Source organism: Sabethes cyaneus, chromosome 2 (assembly GCF_943734655.1).
Source record: "Sabethes cyaneus chromosome 2, idSabCyanKW18_F2, whole genome shotgun sequence".
Classification (NCBI taxonomy): domain Eukaryota; kingdom Metazoa; phylum Arthropoda; class Insecta; order Diptera; family Culicidae; genus Sabethes; species Sabethes cyaneus.
Window position 1 is genome coordinate 182,258,373 of NC_071354.1, and position 23,802 is coordinate 182,282,174.

At 44.4% G+C, this 23,802-nt stretch overlaps 1 protein-coding gene across 1 annotated transcript in view; it reads right to left on the reverse strand.

The window, feature by feature from the left end:
- LOC128737893 (BMP-binding endothelial regulator protein) overlaps window positions 1-23,802 on the reverse strand; it is a 157,422-nt gene that overhangs the window by 11,843 nt on the left and 121,777 nt on the right. The window contains exon 6 of the mRNA XM_053832639.1: window positions 7-446. Coding sequence (XP_053688614.1) covers window positions 7-446 — 440 coding nt within the window. The remainder of the gene's footprint in view (window positions 1-6; window positions 447-23,802) is intronic.

Here is a 23,802-nt window from a genome sequence, read left to right on the forward strand (position 1 = left end):
TCTTACCTGGTACACTTTCCCCCTGACGCTGCATGTGGATTTAACCTCGGCTTGCATCGGACAGGACGGACAGCAATCGGCAAGCCCTTGCGTCTGATCCTCAACAGCGCATTCCAGCAGCGGGCAGGTATTTTTCTCGCAGTAGGAAGTTCCATTGCGGCACTCGCAGGTTGCGCATTGATCCGCTGGGTAGGTTTTACCGTGCAGGTGGACGGCCTTTCCGATGATGCAGTGCGTTTGTAGGTTCCGTTTGACTTCCTCCCTTCGCTCCTTGCAGCGGGCACAGCATTCTCCCGGATAGCGAATCTGCTTCGAGGCGGGACATTGCAACACTGGACAGGATTTTTTCTGGCAGGTCAATTTTTGTCCATCGCAGGTGCATTTGACACACGGGTCTTCGCTCAGCGTAGCTTCTCCTGTCACTTGCTGGCCGTTAAGCTGGCAGCCTGAAAAGCATAAAAGTGGAGAAGAAGTTGCTTAAAGAAATCGATTTGAGTGTATCGGAATCGGCCTTCAAATTAATTTATTCCCCTAAATAAGTTGAAACTCAAAAGAAAATAACCGAAGGAAATTGGTTTATTTGAAATTGAATGTTTTAGGGAAACTAACAACGTCAAAGAAGTGTTTGCCTTCCTATTCAAAACGAAAGACAATAGTTAAAAACTTTTGTTTTGACTTCCATTCAAATAGGATTTCAATAAGGCCAAGACTTGTGTGTGAAAAAAACTAACTTTCATTTAGTTCAACTCGGAAGCCAACCAAATCGTCAGACAAAATCAACTCCCTGCCGGCCGGGGGAATGTTGAATTAATATTCCACGAGTCATGCAATATCCTGCAGCCTTGATCCAAGTGGTTGTTGTTTTTTTACCCTCCAGCTAGATCCCGAACAAACCGAGATGTAGGGTAGGTATATGACACTCAGCCAGCCATTCCCCGCCAAGCTGCCAAAATGCGTGGGCTGAGCCCGATTCGGAACTATTAACGACCGCGCGGGCACACGGTAATCAATCATCGTCGTCGTCGTCCCCGCAGCAGCCGAAATTGATTCGCGTCTGCTGCGAAGAGTTTTGTCAAGGTCGCGAAAACTTGTACGTACGTACCAAAACAACGTCCGGAGAATGGAACAAGTGAAAGAGTGATTTGTGTACAGCTGCGATAAAAGGGAGAAAAACATTTTATTCGGTGTATATTGGCAAGATTATGGATTGTTATGTGTTCCTGCAACTTTGTTTTGGGTGGGTGATAAATTAGGTGGCTCGAGTGAATTGATATTGTTTGCGTTTTGAAATTGACCGTTCCGTGAGCCCGTGTGGAAGAATCGGATTATGACCTAGTTACACAATCGACTTTGTAAAGTGTGTCAAAGAAAAACGTACCTCGTTGCAGTCGGTCAGAAAGTTTTTATTCGTAGAAGTCAATACTTGGTGGCAATTTGAAAAGTGGAGAAGGAGATTTAATGCTCGCAATTCATTATCACAATCTGCCAGAGATTGAATTCGGAACTTTCGTTGAAGGTCTAAACTTTCAACTAAAACGAGCGAATACAAAGACAAAACAAGTTACAATGCTGTCAACTTGATGAAATGATGAAATTGATAAATGAATAATAATTAGATAATAACTTTTCGAAGCCTCTTTACATAAAGGGTATAAAATGGGGAAGGCAACTAGGAAGAAGCGCCGGACATAGCTCTAGCCATCCCAAGCTCCTACCTTTATGTATTATTTTTCTCTACCGTTCTCCGTTCATTGTGAAAAACTATCATTTCAAAAAACTACGGCTATTTTGTTTATCTAAATACCGTCATCCGGGGATACATGCAACACTTTTGAACTTTGACTTAGTATAACTTTCGAAGTATACCATTTAGGTCCAAGTGTAAGTAGCCAAAACTTGTATAGTGGTGAGTACTTTTGATTTATGATTGTAAGAAAAAATATAAACTAAATCAATCTGTAGAATGAACTGAAAATAGGGGTGTTGCAAGTTACCCAGTAAACGGGGTTACTTGCAACACTTTTCTGATTTTGCGTTTCTTATGATTTTATATCTGACTAGCTGACCCGACAAACTTCGTATTGCCACAAATTAACCTGTGTTGTACATAAATCATGAATCTCGGATGATCTTTGTCACAATCTCGAGTTTTGCAAGCCCCCCAATGGGCGGCGCTTCCGACGGCGGGTCACCGGCAACACTCGCGACCGTCTCGTCCTGATTGATCTAGTGTTACTATAGATAGTTTTTGTGGTCTTGTATTGACTAATGTTGTATGGAAGAGTCTCGAATTTCTCGAGTTTGATTAGTTTTTGAGTTTCGCAAAAATTTCTGTTTTATTTGTATGAGAGTCCATATCCCCCTACCACAGGGGTGAGAGGTCTCTAACTATCGTAAAATAAATTCAAGACTCCAAAATCTCCCACATGCCAAATTTGGTTCCATTTTCTTGATTAGTTCTCAAGTTATAAGGAAATTTGAATTTCATTTGTATGGGAGCTCCCCTCTTAAAAGGGGAAGGGGTCGTAATTCACCATAGAAAAAATTTCTGCCATCTAAAACTCCCACATGCCAAATTTGGTTCCATTTGATTGATTAGTTCTCGAGATAAGAGGAAATTTGCATTTCATTTGTATGGAAGCCCACCCTCTTAAAGGGGAGATGGGCCATAACTCGCTTTCTAAAGAAGAGAGGGGTCTCAATTCACCATAGAAAAAAAATCTTGCGTCCAAACCCACTTACATGTCAAATTTGGTTCCATTTGCTTGATCAGTTCTCGAGTTATGAGGAAATTTGTTTTTCATTTGTATAGGAGCACCCCCCCCCTCTTAAAGTGGGGAAATCCATAGAAAATATACCATAGAAAATATTCTTGCCTACAAAAACACCCACATGATATATTTGGTTCCATTTGCTTGATTAGTTCTAGAGTTATGAGGAAATTTGTATTTCGTTTGTATGAGAGCCCCCCCCTCTTAAGAAGGTAAGGGGTCCTAATTCATCATAGAAAAAATGGTTGCCTCCAAAAACACCCACATGCCAAATATGGTTCCATTTGCTTGATTAGTTCTCGAATTATGACGAAATTTGTATTTTATTTGTGTAGAAGCACCCCCTCTTAAAGTTGGGAGGGGTCCTAATTCACCATAGAAAATATTTTTGCCTCCAGAAACCTCCACATGCCAAATTTGGTTCTATTTGCTTGATTAGTTCTCGAGTTATGAGGAAATTTGAATTTCATTTGTATAGGAGCCCTCCCCCCCCTCCTAAAGTGAGGAGGGGTCCCAGGTCATCATAGAAAAAATTTTTTTCTCCAAAACCACCCACGTGTCAAATTTGGTTCCATTTGCTTGATTAATTCTCGAGTTATGAGGAAATTTGTATTTCATTTGTATAGGAGCCCCCCCCCTCCTAAAGTGAGGAGGGGTCCCAGGTCATCATAGAAAAAAATTTTGTCTACAAAAACACCCACGTGTCAAATTTGGTTCCATTTGCTTGATTAGTTCTCGAGTTATGAGGAAATTTGTATTTCGTTTGTATAGGAGCCCTCCCTCTTAAAGTGAGGAGGGGTCCTTATTCACCATAGAAAATATTCATGCCCTCGAAAACTTTCACGTGCCAAATTTGGTTCCATTTGCTTGATTAGTTCTTCAGTTATGAGGATATTTGTATATCATGTGTATAGGATCCCCCCCTCCTAAAACGGGGAGGGGTCCCAATTCATCACAGAAAAAATTTTTGTCTCCAAAAACACCCACATGCCAAATTTGGTTCCATTTGCTTAATTACTTCTCGAGTTATGAGGCAAATTGTGTTTCTTTGGTACAGGAGCCCCCCCTCTTAAAGTGGGGAGGGGTCCTAATTTACTATAGAAAATATTCTTGCCCTCGAAAATCTTCACATGCCAAATTTGGTTCCATTTGCTTGATTAGTTCTCGAGTTATGAGGAAATTTGTATTTCATTTGTATAGGAGCCCTCCCCCCCCTCCTAAAGTGAGGAGGGGTCCCAGGTCATCATAGAAAAAAATTTTGTCTCCAAAACCACCCACGTGTCAAATTTGGTTCCATTTGCTTGATTAATTCTCGAGTTATGAGGAAATTTGTATTTCGTTTGTATAGGAGCCCCCCCCCTCTTAAAGTGGGGAGGGGTCCTTATTCACCATAGAAAATATTCATGCCCTCGAAAACTTTCACGTGCCAAATTTTGTTCCATTTGCTTGATTAGTTCTTCAGTTATGAGGATATTTGTATATCATGTGTATAGGATCCCCCCCTCCTAAAACGGGGAGGGGTCCCAATTCATCACAGAAAAAATTTTTGTCTCCAAAAACACCCACATGCCAAATTTGGTTCCATTTGCTTAATTACTTCTCGAGTTATGAGGCAAATTGTGTTTCTTTGGTACAGGAGCTCCCCCTCTTAAAGTGGGGAGGGGTCCTAATTTACTATAGAAAATATTCTTGCCCTCAAAAACCTTCACATGCCAAATTTGGTTCCATTTGCTTGATTAGTTCTCGAGTTATGAGGAAATTTGTATGGAAGCACCCCCTTTTAAAGAGGAGAGGAGTTATAATTCCCCTAATAAAGAGGGGAGGGGTCTCAATTTACCATAGAATAAATTCTTGTCACCGAAAACACCCACATGCCAAATTTTGTTCTATTTGCTTGATTAGTTGTCGAGTTATGCAGAAATTTGTGTTTCATTTGTATGGGAGCCCCCCCTCTTAGTGGGGGAAGGGGTCTCTAACCATCACTAAAACCTTTCCTGGCCCCAAAATACCTCTACATGCATATTTTCATGCCGATTGGTTCAGTAGTTTTCGATTCTATAAGGAACATACGGACAGACAGACAGACAGACAGACAGACAGACAGACAGACAGACAGACAGACAGACAGACAGACAGACAGACAGACAGACAGACAGACAGACAGACAGACAGACAGACAGACAGACAGACAGACAGACAGACAGACAGACAGACAGACAGACAGACAGACAGACAGACAGACAGACAGACAGACAGACAGACAGACAGACAGACAGACAGACAGACAGACAGACAGACAGACAGACAGACAGACAGACAGACAGACAGACAGACAGACAGACAGACAGACAGACAGACAGACAGACAGACAGACAGACAGACAGACAGACAGACAGACAGACAGACAGACAGACAGACAGACAGACAGACAGACAGACAGACAGACAGACAGACAGACAGACAGACAGACAGACAGACAGACAGACAGACAGACAGACAGACAGACAGACAGACAGACAGACAGACAGACAGACAGACAGACAGACAGACAGACAGACAGACAGACAGACAGACAGACAGACAGACAGACAGACAGACAGACAGACAGACAGACAGACAGACAGACAGACAGACAGACAGACAGACAGACAGACAGACAGACAGACAGACAGACAGACAGACAGACAGACAGACAGACAGACAGACAGACAGACAGACAGACAGACAGACAGACAGACAGACAGACAGACAGACAGACAGACAGACAGACAGACAGACAGACAGACAGACAGACAGACAGACAGACAGACAGACAGACAGACAGACAGACAGACAGACAGACAGACAGACAGACAGACAGACAGACAGACAGACAGACAGACAGACAGACAGACAGACAGACAGACAGACAGACAGACAGACAGACAGACAGACAGACAGACAGACAGACAGACAGACAGACAGACAGACAGACAGACAGACAGACAGACAGACAGACAGACAGACAGACAGACAGACAGACAGACAGACAGACAGACAGACAGACAGACAGACAGACAGACAGACAGACAGACAGACAGACAGACAGACAGACAGACAGACAGACAGACAGACAGACAGACAGACAGACAGACAGACAGACAGACAGACAGACAGACAGACAGACAGACAGACAGACAGACAGACAGACAGACAGACAGACAGACAGACAGACAGACAGACAGACAGACAGACAGACAGACAGACAGACAGACAGACAGACAGACAGACAGACAGACAGACAGACAGACAGACAGACAGACAGACAGACAGACAGACAGACAGACAGACAGACAGACAGACAGACAGACAGACAGACAGACAGACAGACAGACAGACAGACAGACAGACAGACAGACAGACAGACAGACAGACAGACAGACAGACAGACAGACAGACAGACAGACAGACAGACAGACAGACAGACAGACAGACAGACAGACAGACAGACAGACAGACAGACAGACAGACAGACAGACAGACAGACAGACAGACAGACAGACAGACAGACAGACAGACAGACAGACAGACAGACAGACAGACAGACAGACAGACAGACAGACAGACAGACAGACAGACAGACAGACAGACAGACAGACAGACAGACAGACAGACAGACAGACAGACAGACAGACAGACAGACAGACAGACAGACAGACAGACAGACAGACAGACAGACAGACAGACAGACAGACAGACAGACAGACAGACAGACAGACAGACAGACAGACAGACAGACAGACAGACAGACAGACAGACAGACAGACAGACAGACAGACAGACAGACAGACAGACAGACAGACAGACAGACAGACAGACAGACAGACAGACAGACAGACAGACAGACAGACAGACAGACAGACAGACAGACAGACAGACAGACAGACAGACAGACAGACAGACAGACAGACAGACAGACAGACAGACAGACAGACAGACAGACAGACAGACAGACAGACAGACAGACAGACAGACAGACAGACAGACAGACAGACAGACAGACAGACAGACAGACAGACAGACAGACAGACAGACAGACAGACAGACAGACAGACAGACAGACAGACAGACAGACAGACAGACAGACAGACAGACAGACAGACAGACAGACAGACAGACAGACAGACAGACAGACAGACAGACAGACAGACAGACAGACAGACAGACAGACAGACAGACAGACAGACAGACAGACAGACAGACAGACAGACAGACAGACAGACAGACAGACAGACAGACAGACAGACAGACAGACAGACAGACAGACAGACAGACAGACAGACAGACAGACAGACAGACAGACAGACAGACAGACAGACAGACAGACAGACAGACAGACAGACAGACAGACAGACAGACAGACAGACAGACAGACAGACAGACAGACAGACAGACAGACAGACAGACAGACAGACAGACAGACAGACAGACAGACAGACAGACAGACAGACAGACAGACAGACAGACAGACAGACAGACAGACAGACAGACAGACAGACAGACAGACAGACAGACAGACAGACAGACAGACAGACAGACAGACAGACAGACAGACAGACAGACAGACAGACAGACAGACAGACAGACAGACAGACAGACAGACAGACAGACAGACAGACAGACAGACAGACAGACAGACAGACAGACAGACAGACAGACAGACAGACAGACAGACAGACAGACAGACAGACAGACAGACAGACAGACAGACAGACAGACAGACAGACAGACAGACAGACAGACAGACAGACAGACAGACAGACAGACAGACAGACAGACAGACAGACAGACAGACAGACAGACAGACAGACAGACAGACAGACAGACAGACAGACAGACAGACAGACAGACAGACAGACAGACAGACAGACAGACAGACAGACAGACAGACAGACAGACAGACAGACAGACAGACAGACAGACAGACAGACAGACAGACAGACAGACAGACAGACAGACAGACAGACAGACAGACAGACAGACAGACAGACAGACAGACAGACAGACAGACAGACAGACAGACAGACAGACAGACAGACAGACAGACAGACAGACAGACAGACAGACAGACAGACAGACAGACAGACAGACAGACAGACAGACAGACAGACAGACAGACAGACAGACAGACAGACAGACAGACAGACAGACAGACAGACAGACAGACAGACAGACAGACAGACAGACAGACAGACAGACAGACAGACAGACAGACAGACAGACAGACAGACAGACAGACAGACAGACAGACAGACAGACAGACAGACAGACAGACAGACAGACAGACAGACAGACAGACAGACAGACAGACAGACAGACAGACAGACAGACAGACAGACAGACAGACAGACAGACAGACAGACAGACAGACAGACAGACAGACAGACAGACAGACAGACAGACAGACAGACAGACAGACAGACAGACAGACAGACAGACAGACAGACAGACAGACAGACAGACAGACAGACAGACAGACAGACAGACAGACAGACAGACAGACAGACAGACAGACAGACAGACAGACAGACAGACAGACAGACAGACAGACAGACAGACAGACAGACAGACAGACAGACAGACAGACAGACAGACAGACAGACAGACAGACAGACAGACAGACAGACAGACAGACAGACAGACAGACAGACAGACAGACAGACAGACAGACAGACAGACAGACAGACAGACAGACAGACAGACAGACAGACAGACAGACAGACAGACAGACAGACAGACAGACAGACAGACAGACAGACAGACAGACAGACAGACAGACAGACAGACAGACAGACAGACAGACAGACAGACAGACAGACAGACAGACAGACAGACAGACAGACAGACAGACAGACAGACAGACAGACAGACAGACAGACAGACAGACAGACAGACAGACAGACAGACAGACAGACAGACAGACAGACAGACAGACAGACAGACAGACAGACAGACAGACAGACAGACAGACAGACAGACAGACAGACAGACAGACAGACAGACAGACAGACAGACAGACAGACAGACAGACAGACAGACAGACAGACAGACAGACAGACAGACAGACAGACAGACAGACAGACAGACAGACAGACAGACAGACAGACAGACAGACAGACAGACAGACAGACAGACAGACAGACAGACAGACAGACAGACAGACAGACAGACAGACAGACAGACAGACAGACAGACAGACAGACAGACAGACAGACAGACAGACAGACAGACAGACAGACAGACAGACAGACAGACAGACAGACAGACAGACAGACAGACAGACAGACAGACAGACAGACAGACAGACAGACAGACAGACAGACAGACAGACAGACAGACAGACAGACAGACAGACAGACAGACAGACAGACAGACAGACAGACAGACAGACAGACAGACAGACAGACAGACAGACAGACAGACAGACAGACAGACAGACAGACAGACAGACAGACAGACAGACAGACAGACAGACAGACAGACAGACAGACAGACAGACAGACAGACAGACAGACAGACAGACAGACAGACAGACAGACAGACAGACAGACAGACAGACAGACAGACAGACAGACAGACAGACAGACAGACAGACAGACAGACAGACAGACAGACAGACAGACAGACAGACAGACAGACAGACAGACAGACAGACAGACAGACAGACAGACAGACAGACAGACAGACAGACAGACAGACAGACAGACAGACAGACAGACAGACAGACAGACAGACAGACAGACAGACAGACAGACAGACAGACAGACAGACAGACAGACAGACAGACAGACAGACAGACAGACAGACAGACAGACAGACAGACAGACAGACAGACAGACAGACAGACAGACAGACAGACAGACAGACAGACAGACAGACAGACAGACAGACAGACAGACAGACAGACAGACAGACAGACAGACAGACAGACAGACAGACAGACAGACAGACAGACAGACAGACAGACAGACAGACAGACAGACAGACAGACAGACAGACAGACAGACAGACAGACAGACAGACAGACAGACAGACAGACAGACAGACAGACAGACAGACAGACAGACAGACAGACAGACAGACAGACAGACAGACAGACAGACAGACAGACAGACAGACAGACAGACAGACAGACAGACAGACAGACAGACAGACAGACAGACAGACAGACAGACAGACAGACAGACAGACAGACAGACAGACAGACAGACAGACAGACAGACAGACAGACAGACAGACAGACAGACAGACAGACAGACAGACAGACAGACAGACAGACAGACAGACAGACAGACAGACAGACAGACAGACAGACAGACAGACAGACAGACAGACAGACAGACAGACAGACAGACAGACAGACAGACAGACAGACAGACAGACAGACAGACAGACAGACAGACAGACAGACAGACAGACAGACAGACAGACAGACAGACAGACAGACAGACAGACAGACAGACAGACAGACAGACAGACAGACAGACAGACAGACAGACAGACAGACAGACAGACAGACAGACAGACAGACAGACAGACAGACAGACAGACAGACAGACAGACAGACAGACAGACAGACAGACAGACAGACAGACAGACAGACAGACAGACAGACAGACAGACAGACAGACAGACAGACAGACAGACAGACAGACAGACAGACAGACAGACAGACAGACAGACAGACAGACAGACAGACAGACAGACAGACAGACAGACAGACAGACAGACAGACAGACAGACAGACAGACAGACAGACAGACAGACAGACAGACAGACAGACAGACAGACAGACAGACAGACAGACAGACAGACAGACAGACAGACAGACAGACAGACAGACAGACAGACAGACAGACAGACAGACAGACAGACAGACAGACAGACAGACAGACAGACAGACAGACAGACAGACAGACAGACAGACAGACAGACAGACAGACAGACAGACAGACAGACAGACAGACAGACAGACAGACAGACAGACAGACAGACAGACAGACAGACAGACAGACAGACAGACAGACAGACAGACAGACAGACAGACAGACAGACAGACAGACAGACAGACAGACAGACAGACAGACAGACAGACAGACAGACAGACAGACAGACAGACAGACAGACAGACAGACAGACAGACAGACAGACAGACAGACAGACAGACAGACAGACAGACAGACAGACAGACAGACAGACAGACAGACAGACAGACAGACAGACAGACAGACAGACAGACAGACAGACAGACAGACAGACAGACAGACAGACAGACAGACAGACAGACAGACAGACAGACAGACAGACAGACAGACAGACAGACAGACAGACAGACAGACAGACAGACAGACAGACAGACAGACAGACAGACAGACAGACAGACAGACAGACAGACAGACAGACAGACAGACAGACAGACAGACAGACAGACAGACAGACAGACAGACAGACAGACAGACAGACAGACAGACAGACAGACAGACAGACAGACAGACAGACAGACAGACAGACAGACAGACAGACAGACAGACAGACAGACAGACAGACAGACAGACAGACAGACAGACAGACAGACAGACAGACAGACAGACAGACAGACAGACAGACAGACAGACAGACAGACAGACAGACAGACAGACAGACAGACAGACAGACAGACAGACAGACAGACAGACAGACAGACAGACAGACAGACAGACAGACAGACAGACAGACAGACAGACAGACAGACAGACAGACAGACAGACAGACAGACAGACAGACAGACAGACAGACAGACAGACAGACAGACAGACAGACAGACAGACAGACAGACAGACAGACAGACAGACAGACAGACAGACAGACAGACAGACAGACAGACAGACAGACAGACAGACAGACAGACAGACAGACAGACAGACAGACAGACAGACAGACAGACAGACAGACAGACAGACAGACAGACAGACAGACAGACAGACAGACAGACAGACAGACAGACAGACAGACAGACAGACAGACAGACAGACAGACAGACAGACAGACAGACAGACAGACAGACAGACAGACAGACAGACAGACAGACAGACAGACAGACAGACAGACAGACAGACAGACAGACAGACAGACAGACAGACAGACAGACAGACAGACAGACAGACAGACAGACAGACAGACAGACAGACAGACAGACAGACAGACAGACAGACAGACAGACAGACAGACAGACAGACAGACAGACAGACAGACAGACAGACAGACAGACAGACAGACAGACAGACAGACAGACAGACAGACAGACAGACAGACAGACAGACAGACAGACAGACAGACAGACAGACAGACAGACAGACAGACAGACAGACAGACAGACAGACAGACAGACAGACAGACAGACAGACAGACAGACAGACAGACAGACAGACAGACAGACAGACAGACAGACAGACAGACAGACAGACAGACAGACAGACAGACAGACAGACAGACAGACAGACAGACAGACAGACAGACAGACAGACAGACAGACAGACAGACAGACAGACAGACAGACAGACAGACAGACAGACAGACAGACAGACAGACAGACAGACAGACAGACAGACAGACAGACAGACAGACAGACAGACAGACAGACAGACAGACAGACAGACAGACAGACAGACAGACAGACAGACAGACAGACAGACAGACAGACAGACAGACAGACAGACAGACAGACAGACAGACAGACAGACAGACAGACAGACAGACAGACAGACAGACAGACAGACAGACAGACAGACAGACAGACAGACAGACAGACAGACAGACAGACAGACAGACAGACAGACAGACAGACAGACAGACAGACAGACAGACAGACAGACAGACAGACAGACAGACAGACAGACAGACAGACAGACAGACAGACAGACAGACAGACAGACAGACAGACAGACAGACAGACAGACAGACAGACAGACAGACAGACAGACAGACAGACAGACAGACAGACAGACAGACAGACAGACAGACAGACAGACAGACAGACAGACAGACAGACAGACAGACAGACAGACAGACAGACAGACAGACAGACAGACAGACAGACAGACAGACAGACAGACAGACAGACAGACAGACAGACAGACAGACAGACAGACAGACAGACAGACAGACAGACAGACAGACAGACAGACAGACAGACAGACAGACAGACAGACAGACAGACAGACAGACAGACAGACAGACAGACAGACAGACAGACAGACAGACAGACAGACAGACAGACAGACAGACAGACAGACAGACAGACAGACAGACAGACAGACAGACAGACAGACAGACAGACAGACAGACAGACAGACAGACAGACAGACAGACAGACAGACAGACAGACAGACAGACAGACAGACAGACAGACAGACAGACAGACAGACAGACAGACAGACAGACAGACAGACAGACAGACAGACAGACAGACAGACAGACAGACAGACAGACAGACAGACAGACAGACAGACAGACAGACAGACAGACAGACAGACAGACAGACAGACAGACAGACAGACAGACAGACAGACAGACAGACAGACAGACAGACAGACAGACAGACAGACAGACAGACAGACAGACAGACAGACAGACAGACAGACAGACAGACAGACAGACAGACAGACAGACAGACAGACAGACAGACAGACAGACAGACAGACAGACAGACAGACAGACAGACAGACAGACAGACAGACAGACAGACAGACAGACAGACAGACAGACAGACAGACAGACAGACAGACAGACAGACAGACAGACAGACAGACAGACAGACAGACAGACAGACAGACAGACAGACAGACAGACAGACAGACAGACAGACAGACAGACAGACAGACAGACAGACAGACAGACAGACAGACAGACAGACAGACAGACAGACAGACAGACAGACAGACAGACAGACAGACAGACAGACAGACAGACAGACAGACAGACAGACAGACAGACAGACAGACAGACAGACAGACAGACAGACAGACAGACAGACAGACAGACAGACAGACAGACAGACAGACAGACAGACAGACAGACAGACAGACAGACAGACAGACAGACAGACAGACAGACAGACAGACAGACAGACAGACAGACAGACAGACAGACAGACAGACAGACAGACAGACAGACAGACAGACAGACAGACAGACAGACAGACAGACAGACAGACAGACAGACAGACAGACAGACAGACAGACAGACAGACAGACAGACAGACAGACAGACAGACAGACAGACAGACAGACAGACAGACAGACAGACAGACAGACAGACAGACAGACAGACAGACAGACAGACAGACAGACAGACAGACAGACAGACAGACAGACAGACAGACAGACAGACAGACAGACAGACAGACAGACAGACAGACAGACAGACAGACAGACAGACAGACAGACAGACAGACAGACAGACAGACAGACAGACAGACAGACAGACAGACAGACAGACAGACAGACAGACAGACAGACAGACAGACAGACAGACAGACAGACAGACAGACAGACAGACAGACAGACAGACAGACAGACAGACAGACAGACAGACAGACAGACAGACAGACAGACAGACAGACAGACAGACAGACAGACAGACAGACAGACAGACAGACAGACAGACAGACAGACAGACAGACAGACAGACAGACAGACAGACAGACAGACAGACAGACAGACAGACAGACAGACAGACAGACAGACAGACAGACAGACAGACAGACAGACAGACAGACAGACAGACAGACAGACAGACAGACAGACAGACAGACAGACAGACAGACAGACAGACAGACAGACAGACAGACAGACAGACAGACAGACAGACAGACAGACAGACAGACAGACAGACAGACAGACAGACAGACAGACAGACAGACAGACAGACAGACAGACAGACAGACAGACAGACAGACAGACAGACAGACAGACAGACAGACAGACAGACAGACAGACAGACAGACAGACAGACAGACAGACAGACAGACAGACAGACAGACAGACAGACAGACAGACAGACAGACAGACAGACAGACAGACAGACAGACAGACAGACAGACAGACAGACAGACAGACAGACAGACAGACAGACAGACAGACAGACAGACAGACAGACAGACAGACAGACAGACAGACAGACAGACAGACAGACAGACAGACAGACAGACAGACAGACAGACAGACAGACAGACAGACAGACAGACAGACAGACAGACAGACAGACAGACAGACAGACAGACAGACAGACAGACAGACAGACAGACAGACAGACAGACAGACAGACAGACAGACAGACAGACAGACAGACAGACAGACAGACAGACAGACAGACAGACAGACAGACAGACAGACAGACAGACAGACAGACAGACAGACAGACAGACAGACAGACAGACAGACAGACAGACAGACAGACAGACAGACAGACAGACAGACAGACAGACAGACAGACAGACAGACAGACAGACAGACAGACAGACAGACAGACAGACAGACAGACAGACAGACAGACAGACAGACAGACAGACAGACAGACAGACAGACAGACAGACAGACAGACAGACAGACAGACAGACAGACAGACAGACAGACAGACAGACAGACAGACAGACAGACAGACAGACAGACAGACAGACAGACAGACAGACAGACAGACAGACAGACAGACAGACAGACAGACAGACAGACAGACAGACAGACAGACAGACAGACAGACAGACAGACAGACAGACAGACAGACAGACAGACAGACAGACAGACAGACAGACAGACAGACAGACAGACAGACAGACAGACAGACAGACAGACAGACAGACAGACAGACAGACAGACAGACAGACAGACAGACAGACAGACAGACAGACAGACAGACAGACAGACAGACAGACAGACAGACAGACAGACAGACAGACAGACAGACAGACAGACAGACAGACAGACAGACAGACAGACAGACAGACAGACAGACAGACAGACAGACAGACAGACAGACAGACAGACAGACAGACAGACAGACAGACAGACAGACAGACAGACAGACAGACAGACAGACAGACAGACAGACAGACAGACAGACAGACAGACAGACAGACAGACAGACAGACAGACAGACAGACAGACAGACAGACAGACAGACAGACAGACAGACAGACAGACAGACAGACAGACAGACAGACAGACAGACAGACAGACAGACAGACAGACAGACAGACAGACAGACAGACAGACAGACAGACAGACAGACAGACAGACAGACAGACAGACAGACAGACAGACAGACAGACAGACAGACAGACAGACAGACAGAAATCCTTCTTTATAGGTATAGATTTCAAACCGCGAATGACTATTTTGAGATATTTTGAATCTATTTGTAGTAAAACAAGAGATACTGGAGGCGTTTTTTGTTTCCCAATTTCGTCTATCGCTTTTTTAAAGATATTCGGTGAAAATGCAGCATGTCGGCGAACTCCAAATTGCCGTTTCATGGCACGTGAAATTTTTCACAAATTTAATATTGCTGGAGATTGTGCTAGACAAAATAACATCGTACAGATGCAAACTTACTTTGTACATACTGTTTATTACGATCATTTTCATTTTTACAAGTGCTGCAAGCCGCGCCATATTGGAAGTAACAACACGAATTCATCGTTTCTTCTCCAAGTTCAAAATATAAACAAAGCTCAAAGTAGCTATTTGTTAGCTTATATGATGCACTTATTGTACCGTTCTGATTCAAACTTCGAACACTTAAGCTATGCTGAAACTTTGTTCAAAGAAAAATGTTCGAAAACATCTTTATTCTACTCCCATAAATGGTTGAATAGTATGACAATTTAATTATTTTTGTGTTAAAATTTTAAAAATGAGGATAAAATTTTAATTTGCATTGAAAAACACTAAAAACTGCAGTTCGGTTTTGATTCAAACTTCGAACACTTTCAAGGTCGACATTCAAAGCTCGAATATTTCAGTCTCAGACATCGAACACATGTATTACTTTGAAAAGTATTAATGTTTTTAGTGTCAGTCAACTTAAATAAGTGAAATTTCATCCTTTTTCTGAACAATGTCTTTTTAAATCCACCTAACAGTATGATTTAAATTTTTCACACAATAATTAGTTTCAATGCGTACTTCTGTAGCCAATTGCTAATATTTTCAAACTCTATGTAACACATCTAAAGCAAGTCTACTTTGTACAGCTTTACAATGCAGGTAATTCATTTTCCCGAAGGAAAATCCGGAAAAACCGGATATTATTCGTGGGTGTTCGAAGTTTGAATCACACCTCAAAACGTGATTCAAACTTCGAACACTTTTTATTTATCTAATATATTTGAAATAATGCCTGAAATATTGTGTTCTAACTATGCTTTAGTATATATATATCTTGCACTTACCTAATAATCGCGAAGTGGGAAGGTAAATGTTCTAAAATTGGTAAAATAATGCAAACGAAAAAACAGCTACTTTTGCACGAAACGCTAAGAGTATGCGAACGAAATTAAAATCTGAGTTCTCACTTCTTTCCAGCGCCTGCTGATTTCTTACAAGGAGTCCTACAGTTCAATGTCATACCTCACCGGATAGAGGACATTCTAACGAACACGGTGGTGTACAATAAGCATAATATTTTATCATATTAGCGATACTAACGAGCCTTTTATTCTGAAGTGTTCGAAGTTTGAGACTGTTCTAAGTCTGAATCAGAACAGTATACAGAAACCAAACAATAAAAAAATAATTCCATGTCAATGAACTGACGCAACTTTGCACATCGATTTTTCCTACTCTAAAAGTGGTATTACTTTCCAATCGTATAAAAACAAGCAAAATAATGATGTAATGGGTTAAACTTAACTAAACAATAGGTAAACGTCCCTTCTTTAATATGGCATTGGGTACAAATGGTTATGTTAACAAACAAATGCGTTAGAGCTGTCAAAAGCGCGATGCGCCAAAGTGTTGCAAGTAACCCCGGTGTTGCAAGTATCCCCGGATGACGGTATATGAAAGTGAATCTATGTTTGAATGTTCTGCCAGAACTTCGAAACGCCTTGACCGTTCACTACCAAACATGGCCTAACATCTTGCTTAACTAGAGGGAATCAAAAATCAGGAACGCACAACATCTATTTATATAAGAGGCTTATATCTGTACCGAAAACCACGTCTGACAGGACGTCATAAGAGGTTTATCGGTAACTAAAAACAGGTCCCTGACAGGACGTCATGCTTTCGTAGCAATGGTTTGTATTCTCAGTCATCTCACTGGTTGACTGCTGGACTGCTCGATTGCTCAACTGGTTGACTAGACTGCTCGACTGGACTGGTCGATTAGACTGCTCGATTTGATTGCTCGACTGGACTGCTTAACTGAACTGCTCGACTGAACTGATCGATTCGACTGCTCGACTCAACTGCTTGATTGGACAGATCGACTTGATTGCTTAACTGAATAACTCCATTTAATTGCTCGACTTGACTGCTCGATTCGACTTCTTGACACATTTGCTTAGCTTACTACTCGACCCGACTGCTCGACTTAACTGCACGATTAAACTGCTCGACTGGACTACTCGATTAAACTGCTCGACTCAACTGCTCGGTTCAACTGGCCAACTCGGCTACTCGACTTAACTGCTCGGCTGGACTGCTTGGCTGAACAGCTTGATTTAACTGCTCGACTAGACTGCTCGATTTGACTGCTCGATTTGACTGCTCGACTTGACTGTTCGACTCAAACGCTTGACCCGTCCGCTCAACTCGATTGCTTGTCGCGATATCATATGGTCGGTGTTTAATCAGATTGGACCAAGTTGGAAAATTTTAAAAAATAAGCTAAGCAAACGATCAAGAATTTTTCAAGCAACATTTTACTCTAATCAGACTACATAAATGTTAGAAACAGCCAGAAGTTTTTATTCAGTTAAATGAAATCCAATACGACCATAAAACCTATTTGTTCCTACCCTCTTACAACCTCTTAGAGCTACAACCTCTTAGAGCTATAATATGCACTATAAGAACTCAAAGAACTAATACAAAGATTAAACATCTTCACAAACACTGGCCAACGGAATGTATCCGCAGTTTTCGGAATTCTGAACAGACATTTATATTTTCCGGATCGTAAGATTCGGGTTCAACTAGTTCAATGACATTGTGCCTACTTTAAAATGTTGGGACATAATATGCTGAAAGTTTGTTTGAAAAAGGGGAGAGGTTCCCTTAACAAGGTGGGGGAGGTTCAAATAAGTAAAAGGGGTTGCGTTTCTCTTGCATTTGGACCCATAGGAATTGTACGAGTGGAGGAATAGGAATTGTACTCCAGATTGGGCACTCAGTTAGTAGCTACATATTAAAACGTAATAAAATTCTATCGATTGAAGTTCGCAAACACTACAACAGTAAAAGCATTATCTCGGCTCTAAATTCCGTCCGAATTTGACCTTCTGATTTTTGTTGGACAGTTAAGACAAGTGCCATACCTCGAGACCAACGGGAACCAGTACGTTAGAACAGTAAACAATGCCAATCATTTTATTATAACCGAATTGAATAATATTATTCGAATTCTGTGCCATGTTTCCTGTGGATTTCCGGCATGCAGAGCAATAAAGTTTATTCAACAAACTGCTTTGAACACTAATTTCTATGCCACCGTCGCGTCCCCGGCGGATGTTTTGTTGGCCGATAGTAAATAAGTCTAGCAGCATATAAAAATAAAGTCATATTTTTCGGTAATTGACAGAATTCAACACGCTGCGGAACATATAGAGATGGATCAATAAATATTGGTCACATATTTTGCATCCGGCGGCGGCTAGCCCGCCGCGGAAGGCGTTTGATAATTAGCGTGTGAATTATGATACCGGTCAGTGGAGGATCTTTAGGTTGATTTTCATCAGCTAAAGTAGAAAGACAATATTTCCGAAAATAAACTAATTGAATCTTTTAGTTAACTAGTTCATTTGAATGAGAAATGAAAAATTTGAATTACGGAAGTTGAACAAACGTTCAAAGCGTCGCCATATTGTGGTATCTTAAAATGCCGTAACAAAATGAAGCAGTGCTTGGAGTGGAGAATAAAGAAAACTGAAAAGGAGAGAAGAACCTTGTCTACTATTTAATAGACTAGTGATATCGCAATAAATAATGTAAATGTAACGTTTTTGGGTCGAATCAGTTCGCCGGAACAATCCGTAATAACACTCATCGTGAAGCTTATTTACGACGATAACCATTTTCCATGTAACATAAATAATGTCAAATGAACCGTAGAATTCCTTCAGATGAATTGATTTTGTGAGAACGAACCGAAATTATTTCGTGTCTGCTAGCAAAATCTAAGCGATCGCGACTACCGGTTGGTACCTATTCGTTATTTTTGTAGGGACTAGAAGAAAACTAAAATGCGAGCTATCCGCACACGGCCAATACCGACTGTCACGTAAATCAATATACCTGCGTCCGTTGCTAATGGCATAACACCCTTTTAACTTTACGCTATTTTACCGCCAGTTTTTTATAAATAGAAGTGATAAATTTTGATTCATAAATTAAGGATAAATTTGTCCACCGAGGTAGTCTTGATCCCCGACGCGTTTGCGGAGACCTTTTGTGCTTTCAGGACCGATTGGATGACGGCGTTTGCTTGGTCTTTCGAATCGACTATAGCATATGGTGATAATATATTATCACTAGGTAATAAGTTACCGCAATTTAGATGAAAACGTTACCTCAAAACTGCTTCCAACGATGAGTAAGGATGAGTTCACCGGAATTAAATGATACAGAAATAGGTTTTCGAAACGGGGAAAAACAGGTCGTCTTGTTTACTTCGTTAACGTTGAAAACCTGTTCGACGACCTTAGTAGAAGTGTAATAACTTAATTATATTATTAGATTAGTTGTCAAGCTTGAAAACAAAGCTAAATTCGAAAGACCTAATCGTAATAATGTCCACATGTCTATGCTGAATCAGTTACCATGGTTGCACAAATTGTGATTGACTAAAGGAAACATTACAACCGCGCTGTCTGTTGTAAAGTTCTACCCATATAAGATAGAATCGAAAAGGTTTGTTAATGTATTGTTGATGCACCGAAGCATGCGCTGCCGATGAATGTCTCATTCGATCTTCTGAGCGCTGGCGCTTTGTACTTCAATAGTGGTTTAAAGTACGCAGCGTCTCCATTGAATTTAAATGAATGTAGAAAGAATTTGGTAAAATGTAATTTAATTTGCATTTGTGTCATGTTTTTCAAATTGGTGAAAACTCGTTCAGAATAAATTTGTACGGAATTAAATGGTTTCATTTAATTGTGGATTATATCACACAGTCTTAATTTCAATATTAATTTAATACCTCTGTCAGTTGAAATTGAATAACTATATTTAATAAATCTATGGAATAAGTTTCACAGCATCCGTTTTCACCGTGTAATGATATATACATATAAATATCACCTTTCACGCACGCTTCAGGTGGTAATCCTTCCAACAAGGAATGACAACTAAGTTGTTGCCGTACTTACGCCGTAAATATGACCAAGACAAATCGTTTCCGTGCTTAGCAGCTGTCGTGCTGTGTAGCTTTCAGCTAGTACTTTCGTCTTAGCTTAAAACTTGACGCGGATTGATATTTTTTTTCTGCATGTTGCCAAGTCATAAGGTGGACAGCTTACAGGCTGTCAAACCCCACACCCCCGCCCGATTCCGATGCGGTAGATAGGCAGTCCCAGACCCAGGCTTGGTGTTTGACAATTTTTCATCAGTGGGCGACTAATATGATTTACATCTTTATTTGCCTCAATTCATTAGCATTACAAAGAGCTAGGTATGAACTAAGCACACGGGCAAACCATATTGCGTGGAGTGCCTCCTTCAGCTTGCGCTGGAAGTCAATGCCAAGTGCGCTTGCGTACGGACAAATCAATTGGATGCTGGTTCCAAGCGCGCACAGATCACTTTCAACCTTCGCGTTGATCTCTAATTTATCGATACTCACTCACTTCCTGTACCACACGCCACTTGTCCTGCGGCACAATTAGGTACGCCGTAGGCAGGCTATTTGTCTGGGAGCGGTTTTGCGATTTCGATCGTTTCCGATCGTTTGGTTTATTGCATTTTTACCTTCAACTTTTAAACCTTTAGCACGCAAAAAAGCGGCAGGTCAAAGTCAAAAATGGTGTTGTTTCCTAAATCAAACGATCATTTATTTTTATTCGCGTGGGAAGACGATTATTTCTGAAATTGTTCTCCGGAATGAAATGGTTTCAATCACCTAATGATGCAATACACGGCAAATTATGACGGTTCAATGCGGTCAACCGGCAACCTGCCTTAGAATATCGTTTTCTCGTTGAAATGAACTACCCCGTCAGTTCATTATACTGGTGCTTAGCATTGTCGTAGGTCAACCGGTTACGCAAGATGATCTCTATCTCTCTCTCTGGTAACCGAGTCCCAAACAGCGCCGCTTTCAGCATCTAATGTCTAGAGTTTTGTTGACATTAATAGCAGTGCATTGACAGTTTTTTTTCTTCTAACTACATCTGCAGCGAAAAGTAATACGGTATTTGTAAATATACATGACTGTATACGAACGACACCGTAAACATTCTCCTCTTGTGTTCTTACGTACCAAGAAACTTTGAGAAGCAGTCGCCGCGGTCAACATCCTTGCTGATTTAACCGAATCGCTTTTGTTGCATAATGTATTCCATAACCGAGTTGCTCTCTATCTCTATGTTTGACATTGAACGTATCTTGAAGCTTTGGAATTTTATCTCGATGTCATTAAACTCTGCTTGTTTATAAATATGTACAAGCAAGTAGTTGGTCGGTACAACGAGCATACGGAGACGACCTCGTCATACCGTGCCGGCGGAGGTAGGTACGGGAAGGTTTCGCAGTGACAATAACCGTCGACAGTGCACATCTTCAAGAAAACGTACTAGACGGATTTGCATCCATCGTAACCGAATGATGCTGGGTGGAAAAATAAATAGCTAAAGAAACTAACATCCAATCCTTTATAGTTTGATCATATGTATTTGCAGTGATAAAGCAATTGTGGTGTTTCTCTAGGAACAACATGTGCATTAGCTATGAATTAAATTAGATGCCATAAAAAATCATTTCCCCCAATTTGCATCTCAAATGTGAATTTTAGTTAGTACTGTAAATTACCGGGAACTGTAGAAAGTTTTCATCGTTTTACAGTGTACCGTAACTCAAAACATACTACTGAAATGTCGTTTCAGTCAGTTTAGAGTGAAATTTTATGAGCTAAGTAGTTTGGATTGTCTAACGACAGCAGTCGATAGACAACGGTATCCTTTGATAATTTCTGCAGAGGAATCCAAGCTGGAAATGTATTCGAAATGAATTGAGTGTGTGTTGATAATGCTTACACGTGAGTAACATGAATTTAAAGGATGTTAGGATCAAAATTTGCTCAAACAAAATTACACGCATTCGTTCAGTTGATTCAAATTTTCTTTTGAAAGCCAAATAATTTTTCATTTTAAATTTTAAATAGTAAGCAAAGCCTCGATCGAACGTTCCTTTATCGAAACTTGATCTTTTTTATACGACAGACTTCGCAACCAGTTCTTGGCTGGTGATTCCTATAAATCGACACAAAACCTTTTTTACGTTTTTGAACCTCCCCCTTGTTAATGGTCACCCTATTCCCCCTTTCAGAAATCCAGCCACTTGCACAACTGCTATCGTTCCTACCGCTTTACCCATTGCAACCTTCCTCCATCCTTGTAAGAGACCGTTTTTCTCTTTTATCAACCCCCTGCGCTGATTCTGTTATGTCAAAAAACATACTTTTGACAAACGACGTTTGATGATAGAGCCGTCCAAACGTTTCGGAGTTATGGCGGAACATACATTCATACTTACGTTCCTTGTCCCCCCCGTCGGCTACTTCCCAGTCAGCAGCCCCTTCT